This window comes from Alexandromys fortis, unplaced genomic scaffold, assembly GCF_014885135.2.
Source record: "Alexandromys fortis isolate MF-2015 unplaced genomic scaffold, M_Fortis_MF-2015_v1.1 scaffold_103, whole genome shotgun sequence".
Lineage (NCBI taxonomy): Eukaryota > Metazoa > Chordata > Mammalia > Rodentia > Cricetidae > Alexandromys > Alexandromys fortis.
The window spans coordinates 2,290,309-2,317,601 of record NW_026067978.1 but is presented as its reverse complement, the minus strand read 5'-3'; the positions used below and the strand labels follow the sequence as shown (position 1 = coordinate 2,317,601).

Here is a 27,293-nt window from a genome sequence, read left to right as displayed (position 1 = left end):
TTTTTTGATTTTTCGAGACAGGGTTTCTCCGTAGCTTTTGGTTCCTGTCCTGGAACTAGCTCTTGTAGACCAGGCTGGCCTCGAACTCACAGAGATCCGCCTGCCTCTGCCTCCCGAGTGCTGGGATTAAAGGCTTGCGCCACCACCGCCCGGCTTTCTTTATATCTTTTAATAATTGCATAGACTCTATACCAGTTGAGCATCCCTAACTTAAAAATCTGAAATTCTGCCAAACCCATTGAGGATTTTGGATGTTCAGAGTAGGAACAATCAGCTTGTGTTTGCCAGCCTGGAGGCAGAGATTGTGTCTGACACATACTCTAAAGTGTCTGGTAGTCTGGACACGCATGAGAAGACGAATAAGACTAGGGAGTAACGTAGGGAAGACTTCAACAGTTTATATTGATCTCTTGATTTATTAAGGTTTTATTTTTATACCATAGGAACATAAATATTATACATGTTAATGAAGTCTTATACTCTAGATGAGCAGGCTATGTAGAAGGGTTCCTGGGGAAGATGATTAAGGTTGTAGGCATGAAATATGTCTGAGCCTGGTGTGGTGATACACACCTTTAGCCTAACAGTTTGAGACAAGAAGAAACTAACATCTGGTTAATTTTTCCATTATCCATTTTGTGTATATAAGATGATCACGTTGAATGACTTTTTACCAAATATATCAGTATTTTATAAATAAGTACACAAAAATACACGCTCTACTCAGTTATTAAGAGGCTCACCTCTGCCAAAGAAGAGCTCTTGCATCATAGTCATGAAGGGGCAGTGCAAGCTGCTCTCTCCTTCCGGCCCCTCCTGTCCCACTGGCTGAGTCTCCTTTTGGTCAGTTTAACGTGATTGTAGAGAAGGCAGTGTTATCACTGTCTGTCTGCACGTGCCTGTTAGCTTGTTTATTTTTGTTAACTAATACAGTGTTTATGTCTAGATACAAGAAAGGTGGCTACAGGATAACCTTACACTAAGGAAAAGAAGAGAGGAACTAAAAGAAGTTGAAGAAGAAAGAAAACAACATTTGAAGGAGATGGGACAAATGCAAGTTTTACAAATGAAAAAGTATGTTTCAGTAAATAGTGTTTATTGTTTATTTTTGAGGTCTCCTTAAACAGCCCAGGCTGGTCCCAAACTCATGGTGTTCCTGCCTCTACCACTCAAGGGCTAAAATTACGTGTATGATCACTGTACTCAACACAAAATAGTGTTTTTGTTTCAGTGAAGGTCTTTACTGTTAAGAGTATAAAGAAACCAGGAGCTGGAGAGATGGCTTAGTAGTTAAGAATACTGGCTGCTCTTCCAGGGGACCCAGGTTAGATTCCCAGGACCTACTTATCTACAATGGAGCATCCTCCCATATCCTTTCTCCCAATATTATGCTCTTCTTTTTTCCAAAATTATTTTTTTGAAACCCACACACATACACACAAGAAAATAAAAACAAACAAAAGACCAATAAGTTAAAAAATACCAAACCAAAATGAAACAAAAAACCCACCAAAGCTAGGTGGTGGTGGCACTGATCTTTAATCCCAGTAACCGGGAGGCAGAGGCAGGTGGATTTCTGTGAGTTCTGGGACAGTCTGGTCTACATAAAGAGACCCTATTTCAAAACAACAGCAACAACAGAACACCGTGAAGTTCTTTTGGGTTGGCCAGCTACTCCTGGGCATCAGGCCTGCCCTGGAATATGGTTGATGTCCCCAGTGACACTCCATTGTAGAAAACTGATTCTCCTGTTTTCGGCTGGTATTTATTGCAAATAGCTTCTGGTTAGGAGTGGAACTTGGTGTCCATTTAATTTTCTCAGGGCTAGGACCTCATCTCAACTCAGATTTTCTTTTTAATTTATTTATTTTATGAGTATTTAGCCCACATGTATGTATGTGTGCCACATTCATATAGTATGTGTAGAGGCGAATAGATGGTGTTGGATTCCCTGGAACTGGTGTTAGGTGATTGCGAGCCACTATGTGGAATCCTGGGAGTTAAACCAGGATTCTCTGGAAAAGCAGCCAGTGCTCTGAACTGCTGAGCCATCTCTCCAGCCCAAGATAGATTTTTTTTTAATACTTTTGTGATTAAATTTAGCAATTTTTAAAGACAGGTTCTCACTGCCTGTCCCCTGACTGTCCTGGAACTCACTCTATGGACCTGACAGGCCTTGAATTCACAGAGATCCACCTACTTTTACCTCCCATGCGTGAGATTAAAGGTGTACACCACCATACCTGGCTGAACATACTTCAGACTGCATAGTTTATCTATTCCTTAACAAATCTTCCATACTAGGAAGTGGCAGAACCATCAACCGCGTAGATAAACTATGTAATGATGTCCATAGACTTGTGAGCAATATCTAGCACAGAACATGTGCTTAACAAGTAAATGAAGAAATTTAAGGCATATATTAAAGTCTGTATAATCTACCAGGGTACTAGAAAATTTTGAGTACTTTTTTTGAGTCAGAATTGTGATTTTTATACTTTTGCAACAGAAACAATTTTTAATGCATTTTACTGTAGAAAATGACTAGTTTATTGCAGATAAAATTGTACTGTGCCTTTACACTTTGACATTTGTAGGTAAAACTGATTGAAACCTGTTACCAGTAACTTCTCATTGTTGGCAGTTGTTGCCTCCTCAGTTCTTTCTAATGCAGAAGTGTGTGATTTTGTTGCGTGAATCCCCAGTAGTGCTTTACATTGTCAGCATCTAAAACCCAGGGGCTGTTAGGATGCTCACATGTTATGAGGATTCTTTATTTAGCACATAAAAATTAACTTCTTCAGAAACCTAAATACTGCAGAAGTTTGAAAGGAAAAGAACTAGCTCAAAAAAGCCTTAGGAAGCCCGGAGCCTCTGCTGTGTGCTCGTCATCGAGAATGACACCTGTCTTAGGGACTTTCTGCTGAGGTTGCCAAAAGCTGAACAGTGGTTCTCACTAATCATTTCCCCTTTTCTAGTGAGCATCAGAAGTTGGAAGAGAACATAGACACTATAAAACGAAACCACAGTTTGGCATTGGGGCGGCAGAAGGGCTATGAAGAAGAAATTCTTCACTTTAAGAAGGAGCTCCGAGAACCTCAGTTTCGGGATGCCGAGGAGAAGTATAGAGAAATGATGATTGTCATGAGAACCACAGAGCTGGTGAACAAGGACCTGGACATCTACTACAAGACTCTCGACCAGTAAGTCCTCGGTGCTTGTGCTCACTGCAGTGATAGCAGGTGGCGCACTGTGGTCGTCTTTTTTCCTGTTTTTGCCTTTTCAGTATATGACATTTCATATATGCCATGGAATGAAAAATACTTCAGCATCCTCCCCTAGCCAGTCCAAGAACTTCGCTGTTTACTACTGACTGGCATCCACTTAGATGCTCTCCCATTTTAGTCGTCAGCATCTCCTCCCTATCTCAGGAACAAAGATGTTTGCTTTCTCTGCTCTCACAAACCAGGTTTAATACACGTGTATTGTGTTCAAGCTTTTGAAAGTGGCATCCCATATCAGGTACTCTTCCAGGAGTTGCTGTTTTGGTTTTGTCCATTTTGATATGGCTGTAGCTCATCCATGCTCTCATGTACAGAATCCTGCCATGAATCACTGCTGTGCCCATCTCCCAAACTCTATGACATTTTCTGACAAAGAGATAGACTAACGCTATATATGTGGCAGTGAGTTGTAGGATATGCTTGATTTTTACAGAATGCTGTGTTTCTTTTTTATGGTTTTACTAGCCCAATATGGTGGCTCAGTTGCCTATAATCCCAGTAGGTAACAGGCTGTAGCAAGTGAATTTATGAGTTTAATGTAGTGAGTTTAAAATGAGAAACAGTTGTGACCTTTGTGGACAGTTCTCTCATTTATTTTTTATTATTTATTAATTTTTTTAAGAATAGAGTATTTTGGGGCCGGGCGGTGGTGGCTCACACTTTTAATCTCAGCACTCGGGAGGCAGAGGCAGGCAGATCTCTGAGTTTGAGGCCAACCTGGTCTACAAGAGCTAGTTCCAGGACAGGTCCCAAAGCTACAAAGAAGCCCTGTCTCGAAAAACAAAACAAAAACAAAAAAGAATAGAGTATTTTTGTAGCCGGGACTTTAATCCCAACATTCAGTAGGCTAAGGTAGATGGATCTCTGAGTTTGAGGCCAGCCTGGCCTACAAAGTGAGTTTCGGGACAGCCAGGACTACACAGAGAAACCGTTTCTACCTTAACTCCCATCCCCCTCAATAAAACAAAAAGTATTTAAAATTGTTTTTGGTTTTGGTTTTTCAAGACAGAGTTAATCATGCATATTAATGGGGTCAGTATGATAATTTCCACATATGTATATGACATGCATGGGTTAGATCTCCTCTAGTTATGAGTGTTCTAGTTTCAGGATTTAGTGGGGAGCTGATCTCTCATTCCTGACTAGCCCGGAACTTTGATATGTAGACCAGGCTGTCCTCAAATTCGGAGATCTGCCTACCTCTCTGCCTTCCAAGGTCTGGGATTAAATGCATGCGCTACCACACTCAACTTCTTCAGGACACTTCGACTTTCTACCGCTATCACCTGGGAGTGAGAAAGCTGGCTAGTATCGTCAGTCTATCTCTTGGTGTGTTTGGGGGTTTTATTTTTTTTATTTTTTTTTTAAATATTTATTTATTTATTTATTTATTTATTATGTATACAATATTCTGTCTGTGGTGCAGGCCAGAAGAGGGCACCAGACCCCTTTACAGATGGTTGTGAGCCACCATGTGGTTGCTGGGAATTGAACTCAGGACCTTTGGAAGAGCAGGCAATGCTCTTAACCTCTGAGCCATCTCTCCGGCCCCTGGGGGTTTTATTTTTAAACATAAGTATTTCTGTTGTATATTTATAAGAGGGGTGTGTGTGTGTGTGTACAGGAGCCATAGCACCTCTGTGGAGGTCAGAGAACAACTTTTTGGAGTGGTTCTCGCCTATCTTTGCACAGGTTCCTCTGACTGAGTGCAGGTCGTCAGGCTTGTGCAGGAAGTGTGTGATCCACTGAGCTGTCTTGCTAGCCCTATCTTTGGAGGGGGCGTTGTTTTTGGTTTTGCTTGTTCTAAGGCTGACCTTAGACTAACAGAATTGACTGCTAGGATTAAAGGTGTCTTTTGGAGAATCTTCAAACTGATCTCCTGCATCCTTGTCAGCACTTGTTTTATGGGAGTCATTCTAACTGGAGTGAGCTGGTCTCTCACACGTGGACCGTGTGTGTTCTAACCGGAGTGAGCCGGTCTGTCACAATGTGGACCGTGTGTGTTTCACTAATGGCAAATGATAGCAGTGTGTTTTCATGTCTGCTGATCATTTGTATTTTGAGAGGTACGTATGTAGCTCATTTGCCCCTTCTTTAGTTTATTGAATCACTCATTTTGTTGTTGTTGTTTGTTTGAGACAGGGTTTTTCTGTGCAGCCCTGACTATTCTGGAATTCAGTATGCAAATTCAGGATGACCTTGAACTCCGAACTCTGCCCTCCTCCTCCTCCTCCTCCTCTTGAGTGCTGGGGTTAAAGCTGTGTGTCCCCACCACTCAGCAGACTACTCATTTTTAAGTTCCGCATATGTTCTGGATGTTTACCCTGCCGGGTGAATGGATAACATCATTTTTTCCCATTCTGTAGACTCTTTATTGATTCTTTCCTTTGCTGGGCAGAAGCTTTATGATTTGATGTAATTTTTGTCTACTTTTGTTTTTGTTCTTAGTACTTTTAGTATCTTGTCCCAAAAAACAAACCCTTGCCTTTTGCAGAGTTGTAAAGCAATGCTCCTTGAGCTTCCTTCTGCAGTCTGAGTTTCAGGTGTTAAATGTTTTCTGTTGTTGATTATGGTATGTAGGAAGAGACAGGTCTAGTTCGTACTCTGCATCTAGATTCCCAGCTTTCCCTGTCCTTTGCCCACTGTCAGTGTTAGCACCGTCATTGAAGACCAGCTAGCAGTAGAGACATGTGTATTACATCCATTTTACTGATCTGGAATCTATCTCTCTGTCACTTCTGTGCTATTCAGATTGCTGTAGCTTTTAGACTATCCTCTGTTGTCCTTTTTGTTCAAGATTGCTTTGACTACTTGGGTTTTGTCTGCTTGATTCCTCGTTTTATAGGTCCATATTACTTGAGGACGTTTTCCCTAGTTATCTGAAGGATGTCTTTGATACTTTGCTATGAATTGCACTAAATCTGTGTGTCAGTTGGAAAAGCAAGGGGACAGACAATTCAACAATACTTATGTCTAGTCTATGAATATGAACATGGGCTGTCTTTCTACTCTTGTGTTCTCTTTGAGTTCTGTTGTTGTTATTTATAGTGTTTCATAGTGATCATTCTCCTCTTTATTTAAAAATATTCCCAGGTTTTTATAAGTGAGGTTGTTTTCATATAATTTGTAGTTAATATATGAAAAACTGATATGTTGATACTTTTGATGATACTCTGTGATCTTGTCAACCTGACTGCATTTAGAAGCATCTTGGAATCTTGGAGCCTCATGTGTGGTGGCTCATGCCTTTAATCACAGATTTTGGAGGCGGTCACATCTCTGTGAGTTTGAGGCAGCCAGGTATATATAGACTATCTTTAAAAAAAAAAAAAGGCTATCTTAGTTCAGTCCCCACAGTCTTCATGGTTGAAGGGTAGCACCAACTCCTGTAAGTTATCCTCTGTCCTCCACATACTCTGTGGCATAGGCAGGCAAGCAAGCTAGCATGTGTACATGTACATGTGTATACACACACACACACACACACACACACACACACACACACACACACAAAAACAAGAATACAAACACAAATACAAAAGAAGCACCTAGATTGGTAAAGCACACCAGTGTGTCTGTGAGGGTATTTCGACAGGCAGCTAGATATCAAGGCTCTATTCTAATAGACATTCGTTTAATCCATTTAAAATTTGAAGCCAGAGATAATAGTGCACTCTATTAATCCCAGTACTTAAGAGGTGGAGGCAGGAGGATCAGCTCCAGCCACATAGTGACTTAAGGCTACCCTAAGCTTCAAGAGACATTGACTCAAGAATGTTTGGGGTAAGTTGTTGGGAAGTGGTAGAACTCAAGGCCTTCTTGAAGGAAGTGGGTCACTAAGAGCCTGCCTTGGAAGACAGTGTCTGAGCCTGGCCTTTTTTCATTACTTTTCTTTGCTGCCTGACTACCATGAAGTGAATTAGCTTCTTCATGCCTTGCCTCTGTGTTTCTGCCTTGCCACGGACTTGACAAACCATGGAGTCAGCTGACCATGGAGTGAAACTGGGCCAAATAATCACCTCTCCCTTGAGTTTTTTTATCTCAGGGATTTGTTCACAACAGAAACTTACTAAACAATCTTGTCTGCCACATCTCTAATTAGAATCTAATTGAGGGGGCTGGTGAGATGGTTCAGAGAATACGAGCAGTGGCTGCTCTTCCAAAGGTCCTGAGTTCAATTCCCAGCAACCACATGGTGACTCATAACTATCTGTAATGAGATCTGGTGCCCTCTTCTGGCCCACAGGGATATATGCAGGCAGAATATTGGATATATAATAAATAAATAAATCTTTTAAAAAAATAATCTAATTAAGGTTTTGAAACAGACCAACTATTAGAGAGCCCTTGCCCATTGTTCATTTGTCTGCTTCTGAGTAATTGTCCTCCCTGCTACTTCCTGTATGCCTTTGGAGGGTGTTGTGTTCTTCTGCTTGTTTTGTTTAGTTCTTTAACAACAGGTGCTGTGGATCTAGTAGCCCTCGCACCAACTTCCGTTGTGCAGTAAGAGAAGGATTCTGCTGGCAAGGGTGTTGAAATGGTTCAGGACAGATTGTCAATAAGAAGCTACCATGTGGGTTACAGTCAAAGATACCATGGAAAATAAAACTGGGGATGACTTAGCAGGGTAGACATTCCCTGAAAGTCGACAAATTTGGTCTTCACCAGGCCTGCCAAACCTATAACGTGTAGCTAAAAGTACTGTCTCTGGAAAAAGAATTTTAACCCTGGGCTGGAGAGATGGCTCAGAGGTTAAGAGCATGGACTGCTCTTCCGTAGGTCCTGAGTTCAATTCCCAGCAACCACATGGTGGCTCACAACCATCTGTAATCAGGTCTGGCGCCCTCTTCTGGCCTTCAGGCATACAGACAGAATATTGTATACATAATAAATAAATAAATCTTTTAAAAAAAAAAAGAATTTTAACCCTGTTGTATTAGGTAACTATTTACCACATCTTTATAGATGTTTCCTCATCTATAAAATGGGGATTAAAAAATATATACTAACATTCACTATAGAGATAGTTACAGGACAAACTCTAAACAATGTAGAATTAATCCAGCTTCCACGGCATTTTCCTTTCTCCTGTCCTTCCCTTCCCTTCCTCTTGTTTGTGTGTGTGTGTGTTTAGAGACAGGATTTCATACATACTCAGGTTTTCTTGGACCTTCCACTATGTAGCCCAGGAATTTATACTAGTCTTCCTCCCTGGATCTCTCAAGACCCAAAGAATTCTGGTTTGAGCCATTCCTGGCTCTGTGCTCCAGTGTTGAAGTTCCTAAACTCTGTTCTCTACTGACTTCAGGAACTAACTCTGAACTAGGCTGTGGAGGCTCACATCTTTAATCTCAGCACTCAGATGGCAGAGGCAGGCAGATCTGTGTGAGTTCGAGGCCAGCCTGGTCTACAAGAGCTAGTTCCAGGACAGGCTCCAAAGCTACAGAGAAACCCTGTTCTGAAACACACACACACACACACACACACACACAATTAACTCTGTTAAGGAAACATAGGTTTCCATTGCTATATTTCAATATTTTTGGAGATTAAATGTCCCAACGTTGGAAGCTTTGCAGAGGAGAGACCAAATTCTAAGTATTTACTATGTTGGCCATAATCAAATTCGTTTTGTTCATCTGTAAAAGACAGAGTATCACATACTGTGTTTACTAGAGAGATTAAGCAGCCTGCCCAAGATTACCCAAGTAACTAGCAGAGATAAGATTAGACTTCAGAAATGGGGACTTTCTATTCTGGTATTGCCAAGCTGCTACCATGATAGCCCTTTTAAAACCTTTAAAGAAAAAGCCTGCACTTACATAATTTGTAGTTGTAGACATGTTTATATTGTATAAATGTGGCCCTAACTCAACTTTCTAATAGCCATGATACTCGACTAAGTTTGCTTTAGTTTATAACTCCTTAGGTGGATGTTTACATGAAATACAAAATTGTCATTTATATTAAGCTTTTGTTTGCTGATATAGATATACTTTATCTGTCTATATGTTCTAGATAAAGTATATACAAATAAACAAATTAAGAAAAAGAAGTAGCTGGGTGTAGTGGCACACACTTTAATTCCAGCACTTAGGAGGCAGAGGCAGCTGGATCGCTGTGAGTTTGAGAAAACAAAAAACTAAAAAACAAAAGAAGGCAAGAAAATAGCAAGTAATGGTGGGTGCTACTGTGAAAATGAACAGTGTAAGTAACTGAGGGAGCAAGGTGTGCACAGTGGGGAGACACAGCCATGCCGGGTACACAGTAGTGAATACTATAGCCCCAAGAGCAGGAGAAGCCGGACATCTGGTGAAACAGATGACAGGCTAAGAATGCTGTGCTAAATAGCCGTGGTGAACAGTTTGGTTCCTGAAAGTCCATTGCAAAGCATGACAGTCATACTGCCTGGTGTGTGAAGAATGGATTATAATACTTAGGATCAGAAGCTACAAGGCCAATGAGAAAAGACTGACATGGTGACCAAAGAGATAGCATTGGAAGACTTGAGTGTAGCCATGGAAATGGGGAACCGCGATACCGATGGAGCTGACGGAAGAGAAGGCTTGAGGAGTGCGTCTGTATATTCTCACTTATGCAGCAGGCTCTCAGGGAATAAGGTACTATTCCTAAAACATGCATAAGGTTTGGGAGAGGAAAGGAAGAGTTCTGTGCTGGGTACTTTAATGCTTGTGTAGACTTCTAAATAAAGAATTCAGTCAGGGAGTTAAATACAGAATCCAGGGTCTAGAGCATGCTTGTGGCTTTTGTTGCATATGGAAAGGGTGTAGCTACAGAGAAGGGTACAGAGACTAGTTTACAAGTGAATCAGAAGCCGGTCCAGTGGGCAAGTTTGTTGCAAGGGAGAGGGATGCTTGTTCATCCCGGCTGCCTGGCTAGCTTAGCCCCAAAATAACCACACAGAAATTGTATTAATTAAAACACTGCTTGGCCATTAGCTCTAACTTCTTATTGGCTAACTCTTACATATTAGTTTAACCCATCTCCATTAATCTGTGTATCGCCATGTGGCAGTGGCTTACCAGAGATTCTAACTGGCTACCGTCTCAGGCGGAAGACCCATGGCTTCTCTGACCCTGCCCTTATTCCTCCCAGCATTCAGTTGTTTTCCCCACCTACCTAAGTTTTGTCCTATCAGAAGGCCAAGGCAGTTTCTTTATTCATTAACCAATGAAAGTAACACATAAACAGAAGGACCTCCTACACCACAAATTGTTAAAGGTTGCTGTAACTTGCAGCCCAAGTGAAGCAAACATTACAAGAGTCATTAACTCCTAAGATGTTGAATAAGAATAAGACAAGCTGAAAGGTGACCTTGAGTTTGACAGATTGGAGGTTTATGGCTGGAAAGCCAACAGTTGAAACTAAAGTCTAGTTGTAGTTGAGTGAGGAGAAAAGGATAGGGGAGAGATGGCGATAGCACATTCTGCTGTGAAGAGACCTTGGGATCACATCTAGAGGAACTGGGAGGGTCTGCTGTGAATCCAGTCCTTGCCTACAGTATGTGGCTCACAGACCTGGGCTTTGTGTGTGTTAACTGTTAGATTACTCTGTCCAGGAGCCCTCTGGCCATCACTCAGTGAGGCGCCACGTGGTTACACATACATTAAAAAGGTCATAGAAGACTGCCAAAACCTGTCCTGTCCCTAAACTGCTGAGTCAGCCAGTGGAATAGTTGCCTTGGTAAGTTTGCCAAGCTGTCTGGCCTGGGGAAGGCAGGGCGTTTCCGCAGAGGAACGTGAGGTATTGCACTGAGTATGCCAGGAGGAGCTGGGAGCACTATGAAGCCAGCCAGGAGTGGGCGGAGGTGAGGAGATGCAGGGTGCTTTCCTTCTGTAAATTTAGCTGCTTCAGAAGCAAAGCCAGACTGTTCAGTAAGGTCTTTTATCTACTCATCAGATGCAGTCTTCTAAATACGAAAAGTAGCAGTAAAATTTTCTCCAAATGGAGTCTGGGGGTTTGTCCTGCAAACAGAGGAGATCTCAAGATTTATGTTGTGATCCCTAAGTTTGCCTCTTCCCCCTGCCAAAAAAGGATGGAGAATGCTGTTGATGTCATTGCTGCACAGTGGTCTATTTAAGGTAACACAGGAAACTAGCAGTGCATTTTCGAGAAGAGCTGATTAGCATCTGTCATTAGTAATCATCTGGAGCAGCAGTAGCAGAGGCTTTGGCAGAAACACTGGTCATTAGTAGGAAACGTGCACGGCTTAGGGTGTGCGGCCCCACACAGCACCACACTTTGGTTTTTTGTCTTTTTATTTTTCGAGACGGGTTTCTCAGTAGCTTTGGAGCCTGTCCTGGAACTAGCTCTTGTAGAACAGGCTGGTCTTGAACTCGTAGAGATCTGCCTGCCGAGTGCTGAGATTGAAGGCATGTGCCATCACCAGCCACAGCACCACAGTTTAAATGAAACTGGGATAAGTCACTTGCCCAGAATGCTGTTTGGTATTCTGTTTCCCAAATGTAAAACAGTGTGTGTTATATCATATTGCTTCTGAAACTCATGAAGCATACAACTCCCATAGCTTTGTATCTGAGGCAGCCAGCTCCCTGCCAGGCTGTAGAGAGCACGGGTCTGGGCCTTCAAGGGGAGCTCTGGTTGAGAACTTTATTCAGGACTCATCCTGTGCTGACCACAGTGCACTATGGTTTCATACAGTAGCATCCTGTAAGGGATTGATTACAAACCCAAAGATAGCCAATGGCATTTCACATCTACTGCAGGGTCGTTGTTTTGTTCATCTTGTGATAATGGTTAAACCATCGCCTAATGTTAAGAGCTGATTTAGGAGACTGGAAATGAGTTTAATAAAGTCATAATTTTAACTTGGAAAAAAGTAACTTAAATTTTCCAAATTAAGAATTTTGAGTTCAACAAGAAGAAATTCTAATTCATTTGGAACATGGTACTCACAACACTGTTTCTGTTGGGCAGGAGGACTTCTGCTGCCCAAATGTAAGGAGGCAGGAAGTTCTCCTGGTGTGGAGTTCTGGGGCAGTAGGAATATTAGTCAGCATTAAAAAAAGTTAATCATGGAGGCTGGAGAGACAGTTCAGCAGTTAAGAGCATGTGTTGCTCCTGCAGAACTGAGTTCAGTTCCCTGCACCCATATCAGGAGACCTAGAACTGCTTGTAACTCCAGCTCCAGGGGATCCTATGCATCTGGGCTCCTTGGGCACCTACACTCATGTACATATGCTCACACAGACATATACACATAATTAAACATAAAAAGTATTTTTAAGGCTAATAAAGCCTAGCCAGTTTTTGGCAACCTATGTATCAAGTTTAGCACAGTTTTAAATGCAAAGATGAAAATAGTGTATTTTGGAAAATGCCTTTGAAAGTACCTTTACTGCTTTTTTTCAAGCTCAGTTTTCATTAACTTAGTTTTTATGCTTCCAGATTAGAACAATAATTACAAAAAAAAGTCCATATGTATTGGTCTTTCTAGTTATTAGTCAGAGACAGCTTGAGGTATGGGGAAATCTGGGTCAGGGCTTGCCTTTGTTTGTATACTTGCTATTTTGAGCAGTAATCCAGATTTTGCATTGATTGGTTGTCTTTTCTGCTTGAATCCTGTAGATGGTTTGAGGAGGGAAGGAAGCAAGAACTGAATAGGCCTTGAGGGAGGAGAAACTTGAGTCTCATAGATGCTGCTGCTCTAACCTCTTAGGCACCTGGTTTTTCATGGCTGCATCTTAAGCATTTGATTCTGTGCTATTGGTCAGATGCTGAGGTGGAAAGTAGCCTTTAAAGCAACAGCAGGAGGCCTGGTGTGCGGCTCCACTTGTGGCATCAGGCTGGAAGCTGTGTGTGCTAGTGAAGAGGGTAACCCGGGCTCTCCGAAGCCTCTTGTTGAAAGAGCAAGTGTGGGAGGCAGGTAGCTGGCTTTTCCTGCTGGGGTAGAAGCTCTGGAGCAGAGGTGCTGGAGTGGCAGGCAGTATAGTCCTGGCACCTAAAAGTCTTCCTTTGTGAAGAAGCAGAGGGTGTGTGCAAGAACAGCTCCACACGCTACATTGACACCACTGGGGTTGGTTCGTTTTCTCCTTTAATTATTTTTTAGAACAGTTTTAGGTCTGTAACAAAACTGAGCAGAAAGAAAGTACAGAGATTTCTTACATCCCAACAACGCCCATCCAGGCACAGCTGCGTCCACCATCTGCTTCCTCCTCTGGAGCTAGCAGCGAGCTTGTGTTGATGGCACTGGCATCAGAGTGTGGTGTGCGTCCATTCACAGTTGGTGCTGTACATTCTGCAGCGGGAACGGTGTTTAAGATATGCCTCCTGCCACAGTAGCTTCATTAGCACAAGACTTGGCTTTATGGCCACATGACGCTGCCTTTCAAATGGGAACATCTGTAATTTGGAAGATCACATTCTAAGTCTCAGGACCACCAGAATTACCATTCATCGTCACAAAATGCAGTTGAGTATTGGAGAATTCTTAAGGAATTCTTTTCAAGCTGTTAGTGAATATTTAATTATAAGACTAAGTTTATAAATTGTTTTCTTAGATCTTAGCAATTCTTATTATCTTTTAAGAACCAATTTTTCCGAGAAAAAGCATGCTGATTCGCATGCGTTATTGTGAATTTAGCTGATAGACAGCACTCTAGGCCACAACAGGACTATATATTTGCCAGACAGCCACTGTCCTCAACTGTCTGAAGCCTGTGACATTTAAATTGTTGCCTCCTTTTATTTGTTTTAGGGATAGGGTTTCGTGCATGCTGTAACCCTGGCTGGCCTTCAACTTGCTGTATGGCCAAGGCTGGTCTTGAACTGATTCTCATATTTCCACCACACCCCCCATGCCAGGGTTACAGACACACGCTACAACTCATGGCTTTATGCAGTGCTGGCAGTCACACCCAGGGTTTTGTGCATGGTAAGCAAGTGCTCTTCCATGGAGTCACATCCCCAGTTCCTTTGGATCATTCTTTATACCTAGTATTGAGTACCTGGAACAAGTGCTGGAGAGAGAGGTGTGACTCGGGCCATTGACAGCTTCAGTTTGCACTGACTGCTTCAGAGCGGCTTCCCTTCCATCAGCTTGAGCCTGTCACTCACGGGCTACTGTGGGGCCGTCCCCACTCTGCTCTCTCATCTCAGTCTCACCCCTGCATGCCCCACTGTTTCTCTGCTAGGTTAATAAGTGGTTCCTGTTGTCATAATAGGAAAGACTTCCATCCTTGCCTTCCCCATTTGATCCCATAGTGCCCCTCACCAAGCTGAACACTTTTTGTTCTCTTAACACCCACTTTTCCTGTGTTGTTTCTCCTCCTTGGAATGTTCCCTTAACCTTTCCCAAGTGGGCGTGATTGTTCCTCCCTTTCAGTCCATATTATTGGGACCACATGTGTTACAGGGAATTTGTGCTTCTCCATACTTCACATCTACAAGTCACAGAACACATGTCAGGACAGGACAGGATTCACCTGGTGATATTGCCTAATACTCAACAAGGTGCTCCTGCATCACTAACCCCGGTGTAGCCCTAGCTGTCCTGGAGCTGCCTCTGCCTCCAAAGTTCTGGGATTAGAGGGGTGCACTACTGCCTGGCTCACTGTTCTTTTTTTTCCCCACGTAACTGTAATTCTTTTGTGTTAATAGAGGTGTGTGCTTTATTTTAATGTCTGTATAATTCATAAAATATTTTGCCTATTTCAACCTTTGACATTAGGAAGCTTTAAGATTTGGTTACCACTGATGGTGCTGTATGTATGTCTTTGTATGCTTATGCAGATATACCAGAAAGATAACTTCTTAGAAATGAAGCTACTAGGTCAGAGGGTATGATCATCTTTAACTTGTTAGTGCTAGATTGGCTCCCAAAAGCACTTATAAAGCATGTGTTTCCACTTGTAGTGTATGAACATAACCATCTCCATTGCTGCATGGAAATGCCCTGGTTAAAATTGACACTTGTCTATCATTTTAGTATCTGATTCATCACACGTCCGTCCATTGTCTTCATGGCATTTCTTCATAGTTCTGTGCCTTATTCAGAGCTTCTCAGTCCAGAGACTACAGAAATACTTCTGGATATTCTCCAGTGGTCTTCCTGACCAGCTTCCTGAATAGCAGGTGTGTGTGAGAGAGACAGACAGACACACATGTGTCACAGTACTCATGCAGAGGTCACTTGGTGTGTAAGACCTTGCTTTGATGCAGGGTCTCTTTTTTTTTCCCTTTCCAACAGGGTTTCTCTGTAGCTTTGGAGCCTGTCCTGGAACTAGCTCTTGTAGACCAGGCTGGCCTCAAACTCAGAGATCTGCCTGCCTCTGCCTCCTGAGTGCTGGGATTAAAGGTGCGCACCACCACCGCCCGGCTAATGTTGCAGGGTCTCTTTAAGTACAGCTGGCCCCTGAGCTTCCAGGGACTAGGCTGTCTCCATTCCCCCTCTCTCTGTACTGAACTTACAGGCACACGCTCCTGCATCCAGGTTTTCTGTGGGCTCTGGGAATCTGAACTCAGAGCCTCACACTCAGCCTGGAAGGGCTTCACTCACTGAGACAGCTTCCCACTTTAACTCTCAGTCATTTGAATTTTATTTTGGAGTTTCACACAAAGTCATGATGCTATTTTTTTCTCCTTTCCAACAGTATTGGAATTTTTCCAATTGATTTGAAATGTCAGTTTTATTATTGTCAAGTTTTTATTTGTGTTAACTTCTAGATTTTCTTCTGTGTCCACCAACTATTTAATATCTCTTCCTGTCTCAGTACCAGTTTTATTTTTGTGTTTTCTCTCTCAGAATTTTAGAGTCTGTGTACAGATTTCACTGAATTCTCTGTTTAAATCCTTCCAGGGTGTTTTTGCTTTGGTTGCTTCTATTCATGGAGTACTTGGGAAGAATCTGTCCTTGCAACAAGGATTCTGCCGCTGTGGTTCCTTTAGCATGTGTCTCCTGTTCAGTGATTTCTTTTTGTCCTGTTGAAAAGTATGGCTTTTTTCTTTAGTGCTGGATATTAATTTCTTCCTATATATTTTATACTTTTATTGCCATTGTTAATAGGGTGTGTGGTTTGTGTGTGAGAGAGAGAGAATGCATTTGTCCATTTCTTTTTTCTTGAGACAAGGTCTCTCTATGTAGCCTTATTTTTTGGAAGAGGCCCATTTTGGTTTCGGGGCCCATCACTTCAGCTGGTGGTCATTGAGCTTGAGAGGTTCCTCCTATATACCTCTCCCCAGTGGAATGAGCCACTGTACCTGGCTTTTTATGAGAGTTTCTGGGGTTCTGGAATTAAGACCTCTGGTGACTGGCACATCTCTCCCACTATATCTGTCTTCACCCCCACCGTTGTCTTTCCTAACAGTATTAGAAACCAGATAGTAATACTATATAAATTGTTTGTTTTGCGATAGGTCTCACTCTGTATATGGCCTTGACTGGCCAAGAGCTCATTAGTTGCTGCAGCCTGGCCACAAACTCACAGAGATCCGCCTGCCTCAGCCTCCCGAGGACTGGGATTAAACACCTGTACACTCTATCTAGGCTCACGTCTGGTTAACTTGAAAATGTTAATATTTCAGTTGTTTTTCTTGAGTTTTTAGGTATCCAGTCAAACCTTAGTACAGAAACAATGACAGATTCTCTTCTATTGTTCACCATTTTCTTCTTTCTCCCATATTTTACCAAGCCACTGTTCCACAGCCTTGTATTTGGTAGCATCTTTCTTGGTTATTGTGGAGAAAATGCTGTGTCTGTCTTAGATTGTATTTGCTGTTGCTATAGATGCTGAGACCTTTTGTAAAAGGAAATTTTTTTCCATTTGTCTCATAATTATGTGTGATTTTGACCAAAACTCGATCTTATACCAGATGCTTCTTTTATCCCCTGGCTCAGCACAAATTCTAATTGTTCTTAATAATAAAAACCCAGAATCAGATATTAGGGGGTGAAAAGTGAGAGATCAGAGAAGCAGTGCAGGCAGGCACTACAGAGACCTTTTACCTTTACCAATGCTCAGGCCAAAGAGGCAATCCCAGACTGCCTCCTCAGACTGCTACAGACTGCACCTCAGACTTCATCCTCAGACTGCATTGAGCTCCTGTCTCCTTCCGCCTTATATTCCTCCATCTGCCCAGCCACATCACTCCTGTCTCTACCTCCCTAGTGCTGGGAGATCACCTTTGTGTGAGTTCTGTTTCTCTTAGAAACAGATTTAATCTCCTGTTGCCCAGGGTGGCCTTGAACTAACAGAGAACTGCCTCTGTCTCCTGGGATTAGAGGTGTGTGCCACCACTCCCTGGTCCCTAGTGGCTTACCTCTGCACTCTAATCTTAAAGCAAGCTTTATTTGTTAAAATATCACTATAGTTTTGCTGTTGAGGGTTTTTTTGTTGTTTTGGGTTTTTTTTGGGGGGGGGGGTCGAGACAGGGTTTCTCTGTAGCTTTGGAGCCTGTCCTGGAACTAGCTCTTGTAGACCAGGCTGGCCTCGAACTCACAGAGATCCACTGCCTCTGCCTCCTGAGTGCTGGGATTAGAGGCATCCGCCACCACTGCCCAGCTTGTTTTTGATTTTTTTTGAGACAGGGTTACTCCATTTTAGATTTTTCAAGGCAGGATTTCTCTATGTAGCCCTGGCTGTCCTAGAACTCATCTTGTAGACCAGGCAGGCCTCAGACTAACGGATTCACCTTCTGGGATTAAAGGCTTGCACCACGACTCCCCCCCACACACACACACACACACACTCATCTGTTTTTCTTTAGTCTGGTATGCAGTAAGTTACCTTGGACAACTTTATTCCTGTTGTGCTCTTCTTGCTTTCTAGGGACAAATACCAGTCGGTAGTAACCTGAGATGGTATGCTTGCCTAAGATGTGCTTAACCCTGGGTTCTATACCCAGCAGCTATGTGTTCTGTTCAGTGCCCTTCAACTAAACTCAGTTTTATTTAGGATGCTGATTTCTGTCATGATGGGCAAAACAGGCCCCAAAGTTTTTGCTCTCTGTTCAGTCTCTCCCTGCTTCATAATACTGTGTATACCCAGAAGGTGGGTACACCTTGAGGATTTGATAATACTCAGAAAACCGTCTTGTCTGCTCACAGCCTTAAAAAACTATCCTAACCAAAGTATCCTAGCCACTTTCTGTATCCCCTGAAAATTTCCATAGGATCTGTTGCGTAGTAACTGGGGGTTGGAGAGATAATGGATGACTTTGCGCGTGGGTTGTCTTTCAGAAGGTGACGCTCATTATGTCGGTGCTACTCCCTCAGGTGGGCTACTACTCACCTTTGTCACCCCCAGAGGTTGCCTGATGTGCTGTAACTCCCAGAGAGACAGATCTTAGCTGCTGGGCCAGCCAGTAGTAGCCGGAGTGAGCTCTCTGACACCCTGAGTGGACTGGCGTTGTGGACTGGAGCTCTCTCCCACCGCTCTGGGTCTCAGCAGAGACTGCACAGTCCTTCCCCACCTGGTGTGTAGTCTCCATTCATGTGCTCCTTATGTTAGTTATCAATGTTAAAAAATAACATTTTAAGAAGTCTTTTATAAAATTAGGATCATAGTGTATAGAGCTATGAAAAGGTAGTCTTCACACGATTGATCCCCAGAACATTCTGTGAGGTAGTTTTTGTTGTGGTTTTCCTTTTTGAAGAAAATGATAGCTGGTTTGTCTACTCTCTGAAACAAGCATAAAATGCTAGGCTGAGGTGAGCATGAATTAGAAAATGGAGACCTGGTGAAGCAGTGTTTTTCCAGGCTTTACTACTTCAGCAGCTCCCCATCTGATATTTAGACGTATTTATGTTGAGTCATTTCTTTCTCTGTAGCTGATGATCAGAAGATCACAAAATGATTGTACAGAGACAGTGGCATTACGTTTAGTTTCTTTTTTTGTATATATCAGATAAGAGGCCTGCAAGTGGAAGGGAGTCCGCTCACATCCTTGCATGGTGGTAGCCGTGAAACTTGCCTTCTTACCGTGGCAGAGACTTTTGTGCTAATGGTCCTGCCTCCACATCTGAGGTAGCTGGGGCACGCATGGCGTTCAACTTTAACAGGCAGCTCTGGCAATGTCTAGAGACTGCTGCTTTACAAGAGAATTGGGAGTAAGGGCATTCCTGTGGAGGTCAGCATAGTAGGCTAGGACTTGTGACGGAGTAAAGGGTCAGGCTTCTAAGTAAGTTATCCTTTTGAGCCAGCACTGCCTTTGGGTAGATAAAATTCTCACTGATCTGAGGAATAAAAGAACATAAGGGGCTGGCTTTTGAACAGTTCTAGAAGGAGTTGGGCGATGGTGGCAGGTGCCTTTAGTCCCAGCACTCAGGAGGCAGAGGTAGGTGGATCTCTGACTCCAAGGCCAGCCTGGTCTACAGAACAGCCCAGGGCTATGTGGAGACCCTGTCTCCAAAAAATAAAAATTAAAAAAATTCTAACAGGGCCAGACAACAATTTTAGACTTGCTTCTGTTGTGTAACAAGGGCCCCTGGCTTAGCTGCACCCTCAGCTTTAGCACATCATGGGTCTTCTCTACAGCAGCCTACTTCAGGTGCCAGGGAAGCTGCCTCTCCAGTGTGCTCTCAGGGCCTAAGAAAGAAGCCTGTTAGAGACAACTTTTCTGAAAGTTTTTTGGGGTTTGTTTTGAGATAGGGTCTCACTGTGTAGCTTTGGGGAACTTGGTGTGTAGATCAAGTTGACCTCAAATTTATGGATATCTGCCTGCCTTTGCCTCCTGAGTGCTGGGATTAAAGGTGTGGGCTGCCCCACTTAACTTAAAGAAGTACTTGGATCCCACAGTAAAAACGGAGCCGTGTGAGGACTTGGGCCTGGCATATACCTAGCAGTCTAGTACCAGGAAAGTCTAGCACTTTTCATATTCAGCTTTTATAATTGAAAGTACTGGGGCAATGATGTTTTTAATATTATTACTGTATTACATATATATACAATTTAGCATAAACTTTTGCACCACTATCCTGTCTTTTATATAAATAGTATATATTGTACCAAGTAAAAGTGGCTTCCTTTTCCAGAGCAATAATGAAATTTCACAGTATGAAAATGGAAGAAATCAACAAAATTATTCGTGATCTTTGGCGGAGTACTTATCGTGGACAAGGTAATTAATATGGTGTGTCCCAAATGCTTGTTCCAAAGCTCTGTCCACAGCTTCTCTTGTGTGACCTTACCATGCCAGCATTACCTTCTCAAACTCCTTCCTGAGCATTTAAGATTTTTCTAAGAATTCTTATCTTTGCAATATCTTATAACAAAAAGAAAACGCAAAGTTTCTGTTCCAAAGCCCTGTGGGACTCATATTGTCTGTAGCAGACACAATGAGCTGATGACATAATGGTTTCTGTGAAAGCGCAGATAGGGATAGGCCCAAATGTGATAAGAAAAGTACCCAAAGGAAACTTAGAAAAGGAGCTGGGCCCAGGCTGGGGGCGGGCCATCCAGGCTGCATCTTGGTAGACCACGTGGCTCCTAAGTCCTCCCGGCCAGATAGCTTGCAAGGCAGCCAATGCGTCCAAAGCCATCAGACTCACTGTTGTCCCCAGACTTTGTGAACGATGTATATAAGTGACAGAGGTGCAGTGTGGGTCCTCTAAAATGCTCTGCTTTCTGTATCAGATATTGAATACATAGAAATTCGATCAGATGCTGATGAAAACGTATCTGCTTCTGACAAAAGGCGGAATTACAACTACCGAGTGGTGATGCTGAAGGGGGACACAGCCTTGGACATGCGGGGACGATGTAGTGCTGGACAGAAGGCAGGTATCTCAGCAACCTACGGAGCCAGCTAAAGAACTGAAGATAGGCCCCATGTTGTGGAAGGCTTAGACTCCCCTTAAGTGAAGAAGCTCCTTACACCTTCCTTGTCACCTTGTGAAGTAGACAGACACAGCTATATCATGGCCCCATCCTGCTGCTGGCTAATATGCCCTGTAGTGCTCTGAAGACAACAAGAAAAAGGGTCAAAGTTACTCAGACCCATTTCACTTCAACAGCACTCCTTCTCAGAGAAAGGGCCCCCAAAGATGCATTCTGGTATCAAAATGGGCAGGAACATCTCAAAATTATTTATGCCAGTCATAAATAATACTAGCAGGGGGAGGGATGTGGCTCGGTTGGTAGAGTGCTTGCCCCTCACCACTACCAAAACATGCCTATCATCCCAGCACTAGGAGGGTGGAGGCAAGAGAATCAGAAGTTCAAAGTCATCCTTGGCTATAGACTGAGTTTGAGGCTAGCCTGAGCTACACAAGACCCTATCTCAAATGGACAAAGAACACTAGCAAACTAGACCCTGAGTTAAACCAAATGAGGGAGTCTGATCTGGTCGTTGAGAATATAGCCTTTGCACAGGACTGACTCCCCATCACCAGCACCTCACGTAACCTTTGTGCTGGACTCTAGACCAATGGCTACATCAGGCCAGTGGCCCTACACGAGGCTCCTGGAGGAGGTAGGTTTGTTTGTAGCACTGGGGAAATCAGAATGAGAAATGTTTCAATAAGGCTGGAACATGAGACCTGCATCCCAGAGCACCGGGAGGTCCTGAGTGTTGATTTTGTTAACCATACACAAGAGTGCAGATTCTGAGCCTTCATAGTAAAGCAGATTTTTCATAAAATTTCACAGGCTTAGGAAAGGATGTCATATTAGTCACACAATTATCCCAGTTATTGCTAGCCCAGACAGCTAACACCAATTTCAGACAATGTAGATTACGATCACAGTCATAGTCTGAAGAAATTGCTTGTTTGGCGATGTGTAATATTCATTATAAGTGAGTTTGAAACATGGTCTCTGAGCAAAAAGACAGTTTCCTGTAGCTGCTCTTAGATTGTGAAAACTGGCAGTACTTTCTTCCTAGTGGAGGGAGAGGTGTCAGATGAATGGTTTGGTGGTTGTGGGCCAACCAGCAGCCTGCATGTAAGTGGGTGCTGCTAGACTGGCAGGAGTAGTGTTCAAAGGCAGGAAGGAAGTATCTGTCCCCCAAAGGGGCACCCGGCTTCTGCAATCTGCTGGCCTGCCCTGGACATCAGAAGGAAGGTGTGCACTGCCCTGGCTCAGAAGCCCAGGACTTCAGCAGGCCCTGATAGGAGCACTCACACAAAAGCATTCTGCTCTCCCAGGACAGTCTGAGTAGCAGCTTTGTTCCTAGGACACAGCCCTGAGAAGACTAGGACCGAGCCTGAGGGTTTGAATGTTTGATTTTTCGTCCATGAATGGACTCCGTGGCCTCCTAGAGATAAGTACAAATAGAACTGTGCTCTATTAACTTTCTTTCTCATTGTCACAGTTACAAAAACATACTCTTCAGTGTGATGTAGAACACACTGCCTGGTTTCTCTTTTGAGCCAGAGTCCCTGTGAGGCTCAGGAAAATGTAATGTTTTCCAACAAGTTTCATCACTGAGAAGCTATAAGGGTCAAATCAGAAAGTCTTAGGGTTAAGTGTGATGACACACACCTTTTAGTCCCAGTGCTCAGAATGCAGAGGCAGGCAGGTCCCTCAGAGTTTGATGCCAACCTGAACTACATAGTGACTTCCAGGTGAATCTTAGACTCATGTTGATAAAGTGTAATGCATCGCCCCTTAGCCTGTGATGTCAGTTTTTAATAGCACTGGAATGCTGGCAGGGCTTCCTCAGTGTTTTATGTCAGTGCAGATGATAGGCTGAGAGAATGTAGCTGATGGCCCACCTTTCAGAAAAGCAATGGTCTCCACTGAACTGTCCCTAACATCGGTGACCTCAGATATCCACCTGCTTTTGCCTCTTGATTGCTGGGAACAAAGGTGCAGCCACCCTACTCAGTTCATTTCACCATCCCCTTCTAAAGAAGTCTGCTGTGCAACTTTTCTCCAGGTGCTAGCCTCTCTCATTATCCGCTTGGCGCTGGCTGAAACCTTCTGTCTGAACTGTGGCATCCTTGCCTTGGATGAGCCGACGACAAATCTTGACCGAGAGAACATTGAATCTCTTGCACATGCTTTGGTTGAGTAAGTATTTCAATTCAAGTTCAGGGCAGATTGCAATTTTTTTCTAAATACCAATAGCAGAGCTGGGTGTAGTGGTGCACACCTTTAATTCCAGCACTTGAAGGCAGAGGCAGGCAGATTCTCTGTGAGTTCAGGGCCAACCTTGTCACATTGTGAATTCCAGGCTAGTCAGTGAGACGCCATTAAAAAAAGAATCCAGTTGAGGCTAGGCTTTGCACTTTGCCTTCTTGAAAAGGAACTAACGTCTTCAGAGAGATGGCTCAGGGGATAAGAACATTGACTGTTCTTCCAGAGGACCAGGGTTCAATTCCTAGCACCCACCTGTCTCTAACTCCAGTTCCAGGGGATCTGACACCCTCACATACATGCAAACAAAACACCAATGCATGTAAAATAAAATGAGAGTATTGAGATAGGCATGTTCTGCCTCTCCACAGGTGTTCATAGGGCAGGGAAGGGTGAGCAGTTCTGAGCTTCCTCTAGGTTTCCTGTGAATGCCCCCATGGCAAGCACAGGAGTCCGTATGTGCCCGGGCCAGACACTTAGAACTGGTGGTAGTGGAGCTAGGACTGCCTGTCACATGGTTACTGTGGAGGATGAGAGATTTTATGGAAGAAACATCCTGGTAAGTAGATGATGACAGAGGCTAAATTGTCGTCCTTGTGTGCTCCATTCCCTGACGTCAGAGCCACCCCAGAACTCTTGACAGCACAGGAATCTCCTCCAGCCAGCTCCTCATAGTTCTGGGGGACCAGCAAGGAAGGAGGGGGTTGTGGTATCAAAACATGAAGTGCATCCAGCCCCAGGCAGGTGATAAACAAGTGTGAGTTAAAATTCTTGTTGCATCTCACTCAGAGCTGATACCTCAGCTGCTGATGAGCAAAAATGTCCCCAGTACACCCACTCAGGCCTCTGTGTCACAGCACTGATGCATCTAGTGACTGGTGGTGGCAGAATTCTAAGTAGACCCAGCTCTTCAGAAGGCAGTGTTATTCCCCTACATGTTGTCTGCATGAATTACTTTTAGACTTTCAGAGAAGTCTAGCAGGAGCTCAGGAGAGTCTAGGCGGAGGAGCGAGCTGGGCTCTTTTGTCAGTGAATAGTTTAGCTTTTCCTAGAAGACTTTCTCCTGCATGATTAGGATCTTGGGGAACTGGTCTAAATTCTTGACCTGGTTCTTGGCCAGATGGGTGGGTCATGAGGCTATGCATCCCTGCATCCCACTGTGTGGGAAGGAGATAGGCTCCTACCTGCCTACGTTGAAGGCCCCAGCCCTCCCCTATTTCCTGCAGGGCAGCCAAAGGCCCTGTCGCTTGTGGCACAGGAAAAAGCTTGGTTGGCACACAGCTGTTCTTTTTCCAGTGGTTTTTCCAAATGTAAAAATGGTGTTCTCAATGTATTGTTTCAGGATCATAAAAAGTCGCTCGCAGCAGCGTAACTTCCAGCTTCTAGTAATCACTCATGATGAAGATTTTGTGGAGCTCTTAGGGCGATCTGAGTACGTGGAGAAATTCTACAGGGTGAGGAAGAACATGGACCAGTGCTCGGAGATTGTGACATGCAGCATTAACTCCCTGGTTCACTAACGTGTTTTGGTAGGGAAGTAAGTCACGTGAGGGGGTTGAGGCTGTCTCTACTGAAGACTGAACTGATGCCTGACACAGTCCTAGCAACCTCCCCGTTCTGCTCAGCCTTTCATCCTCCTGCCAACTGAAGGCCATCCAGATGAATGACACTTCTCAGAGCAGGGCTGACTTGATGGGGGTTGTTGCCTTGGTGATTTATGGGGTAGGCATTTAAAAATGTTAGTATTTTCTCTGAAGCTTTGAAGTAAGAAATAATGACTGACTCCGCTTTAACATGAATCCATGTATACAAACTGTCTGAGCCTGAGTCTCCCCAACTAAAACTGTAGCATTGAGTGGAGGTTGATAGGATAAATACCCAGTTCCCTCCGTGCAGCTGCCAGGGGAAACTCCCCACTCCTGCCCTGCCACTCTTCTGTCATGTGTAGCCACTTGACCTGGCCACTAATCCCAACTGCTCTTCACAGCAGGTTCCCATGTGGGTGGGAAGCTAGGCTTGCCCACAGCTGGGGCCCGCTCCCCATGAACAGGCAAGGGCAAACCTCATTTTCACTCCAGAGGCCGATCCTGTTGAAGTCCAGTACACATTTCCATGGAATTTCCAGCTGAAGCCTTCTGTGGATATTCTCTAGACAGGGTACATCAAAGTCCCATGCTTGCAGCGGTCCAGCTCTGTCACTGAGCTGCTCAGGCCTGCTCTGCGCCGTCTGCAGATCTCTAGAACAGGGCCATTTCCTCCACACAACCTTTTCCGTCAAGTATATAAAACAGATGCATAAATAAGATGCAACTGAAAATAGATAAAGAAAACTAGTTTAAAACAATTCTTTGATATATATATATATATACATATACACACACACAGCTTTATCATTTATTAAAGAAAAAAGCAAATATTGTATACTAATGGCATGGATGTACTTGTTTGTTTTGCATATGGAAGTAGTTAAATCTTGATGGAATATTTGATACTTCAGAAGGACATAAAACATCTTCAACTTTTGTTTTCGAGACAGTATTTCTCTGTGTAGCTTTGGAGCCTGTCCTGGCACTTGTTTGTAGACCAGGTTGGCCTTGAACTCAGAGATCCACCTGCCTCTGCTCCCAAGTGCTAGGATTAAAGGCGTGCACCATCACTACCCAGCCATCTTCAGCATTTTGATAGTCGATTGGTAGTGTGATTTTATAATCAATTTTCAAAGTTGCTTCACATAGCCAGGTGTGGTCTCTAGCAGAGGCAGGAAGGTCTCTGTGAATTCAAGGCTAGCTGTATATTCAAAGCAAGACCTTGTCTCAGAAAACACTTTTCTCACACAGGTATAAAATGCAGGGGAATGTTTATATCCATTCTTAACATTTTTGGAAATTCTGTCACTCCCAAACCAAAATTCATTTACTGTGAAAAAGGGCCTTTAACCCAGGCTGATCTTGAACTTGGTGTAGCCAGAGATGGCCTCGAGCTTCTGATCCTCTGCCTTCCAAGTGCTTAGATTACAATGTGCATGCATTGATCCTGGTTTATGTGGTGCTGGGGACTGAACCCAGGGTTTCACGCATGCTAAGCAAACACTCTAATGATTGATTACTCTATGAAACTCAAATTAAAAACTCAAAAATTTTAAAAATCAAATATTCTAAGATAGCACAGCCAAAGCAAATTAAATTGATGTTTGCTTCCTTAGCTACTTTTCTAATGCTGTGATAAGACACCATGACCAAGGCGACTTAGAAAACATTTAGTTGGGCTTACGGTTCCAGGGGATTAGTATGTGATTTCAGAGCAAAGGCATGGCAGCAGGAACAGCTGAGTGCTCACATCTCAAGCAGGAGGCAGAGAGAACACTGGGAATCGTGGGAGACCTTTGGAGCAACTGGAGAATGATGGCAGGAACATCTTTGTTTTCTGTAATTCAGCGGCAAAGTGCAAGTGTGTAGAGTAAGAACGCTGATACATACCCTGCAGTAGTCTTGAGTCAGAGCCAGGGTGCTGTATGCAGTGCAGGTTGCTGATGGTGTGCTGTAGCTCCACACCTACAGAGTGTATACAATGTGTTCACAGCCGGGGCTGCAGTGTGGGCAAACACTGCTGAAAACACCCTGGGCTCATCTGACATCAGATTCTGGACTTTCGGTTGTTGCATGTTCAAAATCCTTTTGAAGTTGTCAGATTTTTGGTGACCCTCATATTCTGGGGTTGTGGTCCATATTTAAGAAGCTGAGCTATAAGCTAGGCATAGTGGCACACATTTAACCTCAGCACTCGGGAAGCAGAGGCAGGCAGGTCTCTGTGAGTTCAAGACCAACCTGATCTACAGAGTGAATTCCAGGACAGCCCGGGCTAGGCTACACAGTGAAACCCTGTGTGAGAGCGAGAGAGAGAGTGAGAGGGGGGGAGGAGGAGGAGGAGGAGGAGGAGGAGGAGGAGGAGGAGG

General features: G+C 43.6%; 1 protein-coding gene across 4 annotated transcripts in view; it reads left to right on the top strand.

The window, feature by feature from the left end:
- Positions 1–26,716, top strand: part of Rad50 (RAD50 double strand break repair protein) — a 60,735-nt gene extending 34,019 nt beyond the window's left edge. For 2 of the 4 annotated variants that reach the window (XM_050157684.1, XM_050157685.1), the window contains 6 exons: positions 947–1,074; positions 2,979–3,203; positions 20,296–20,381; positions 20,897–21,039; positions 23,142–23,275; positions 24,684–26,716. In XM_050157684.1, coding sequence (XP_050013641.1) covers positions 947–1,074; positions 2,979–3,203; positions 20,296–20,381; positions 20,897–21,039; positions 23,142–23,275; positions 24,684–24,861 — 894 coding nt within the window. In that variant the 3' untranslated portion in view covers positions 24,862–26,716. The remainder of the gene's footprint in view (positions 1–946; positions 1,075–2,978; positions 3,204–20,295; positions 20,382–20,896; positions 21,040–23,141; positions 23,276–24,683) is intronic. The other 2 variants (XM_050157686.1, XM_050157687.1) reach the window with 1 other exon arrangement.
- Positions 26,717–27,293: the final 577 nt, after the last annotated feature.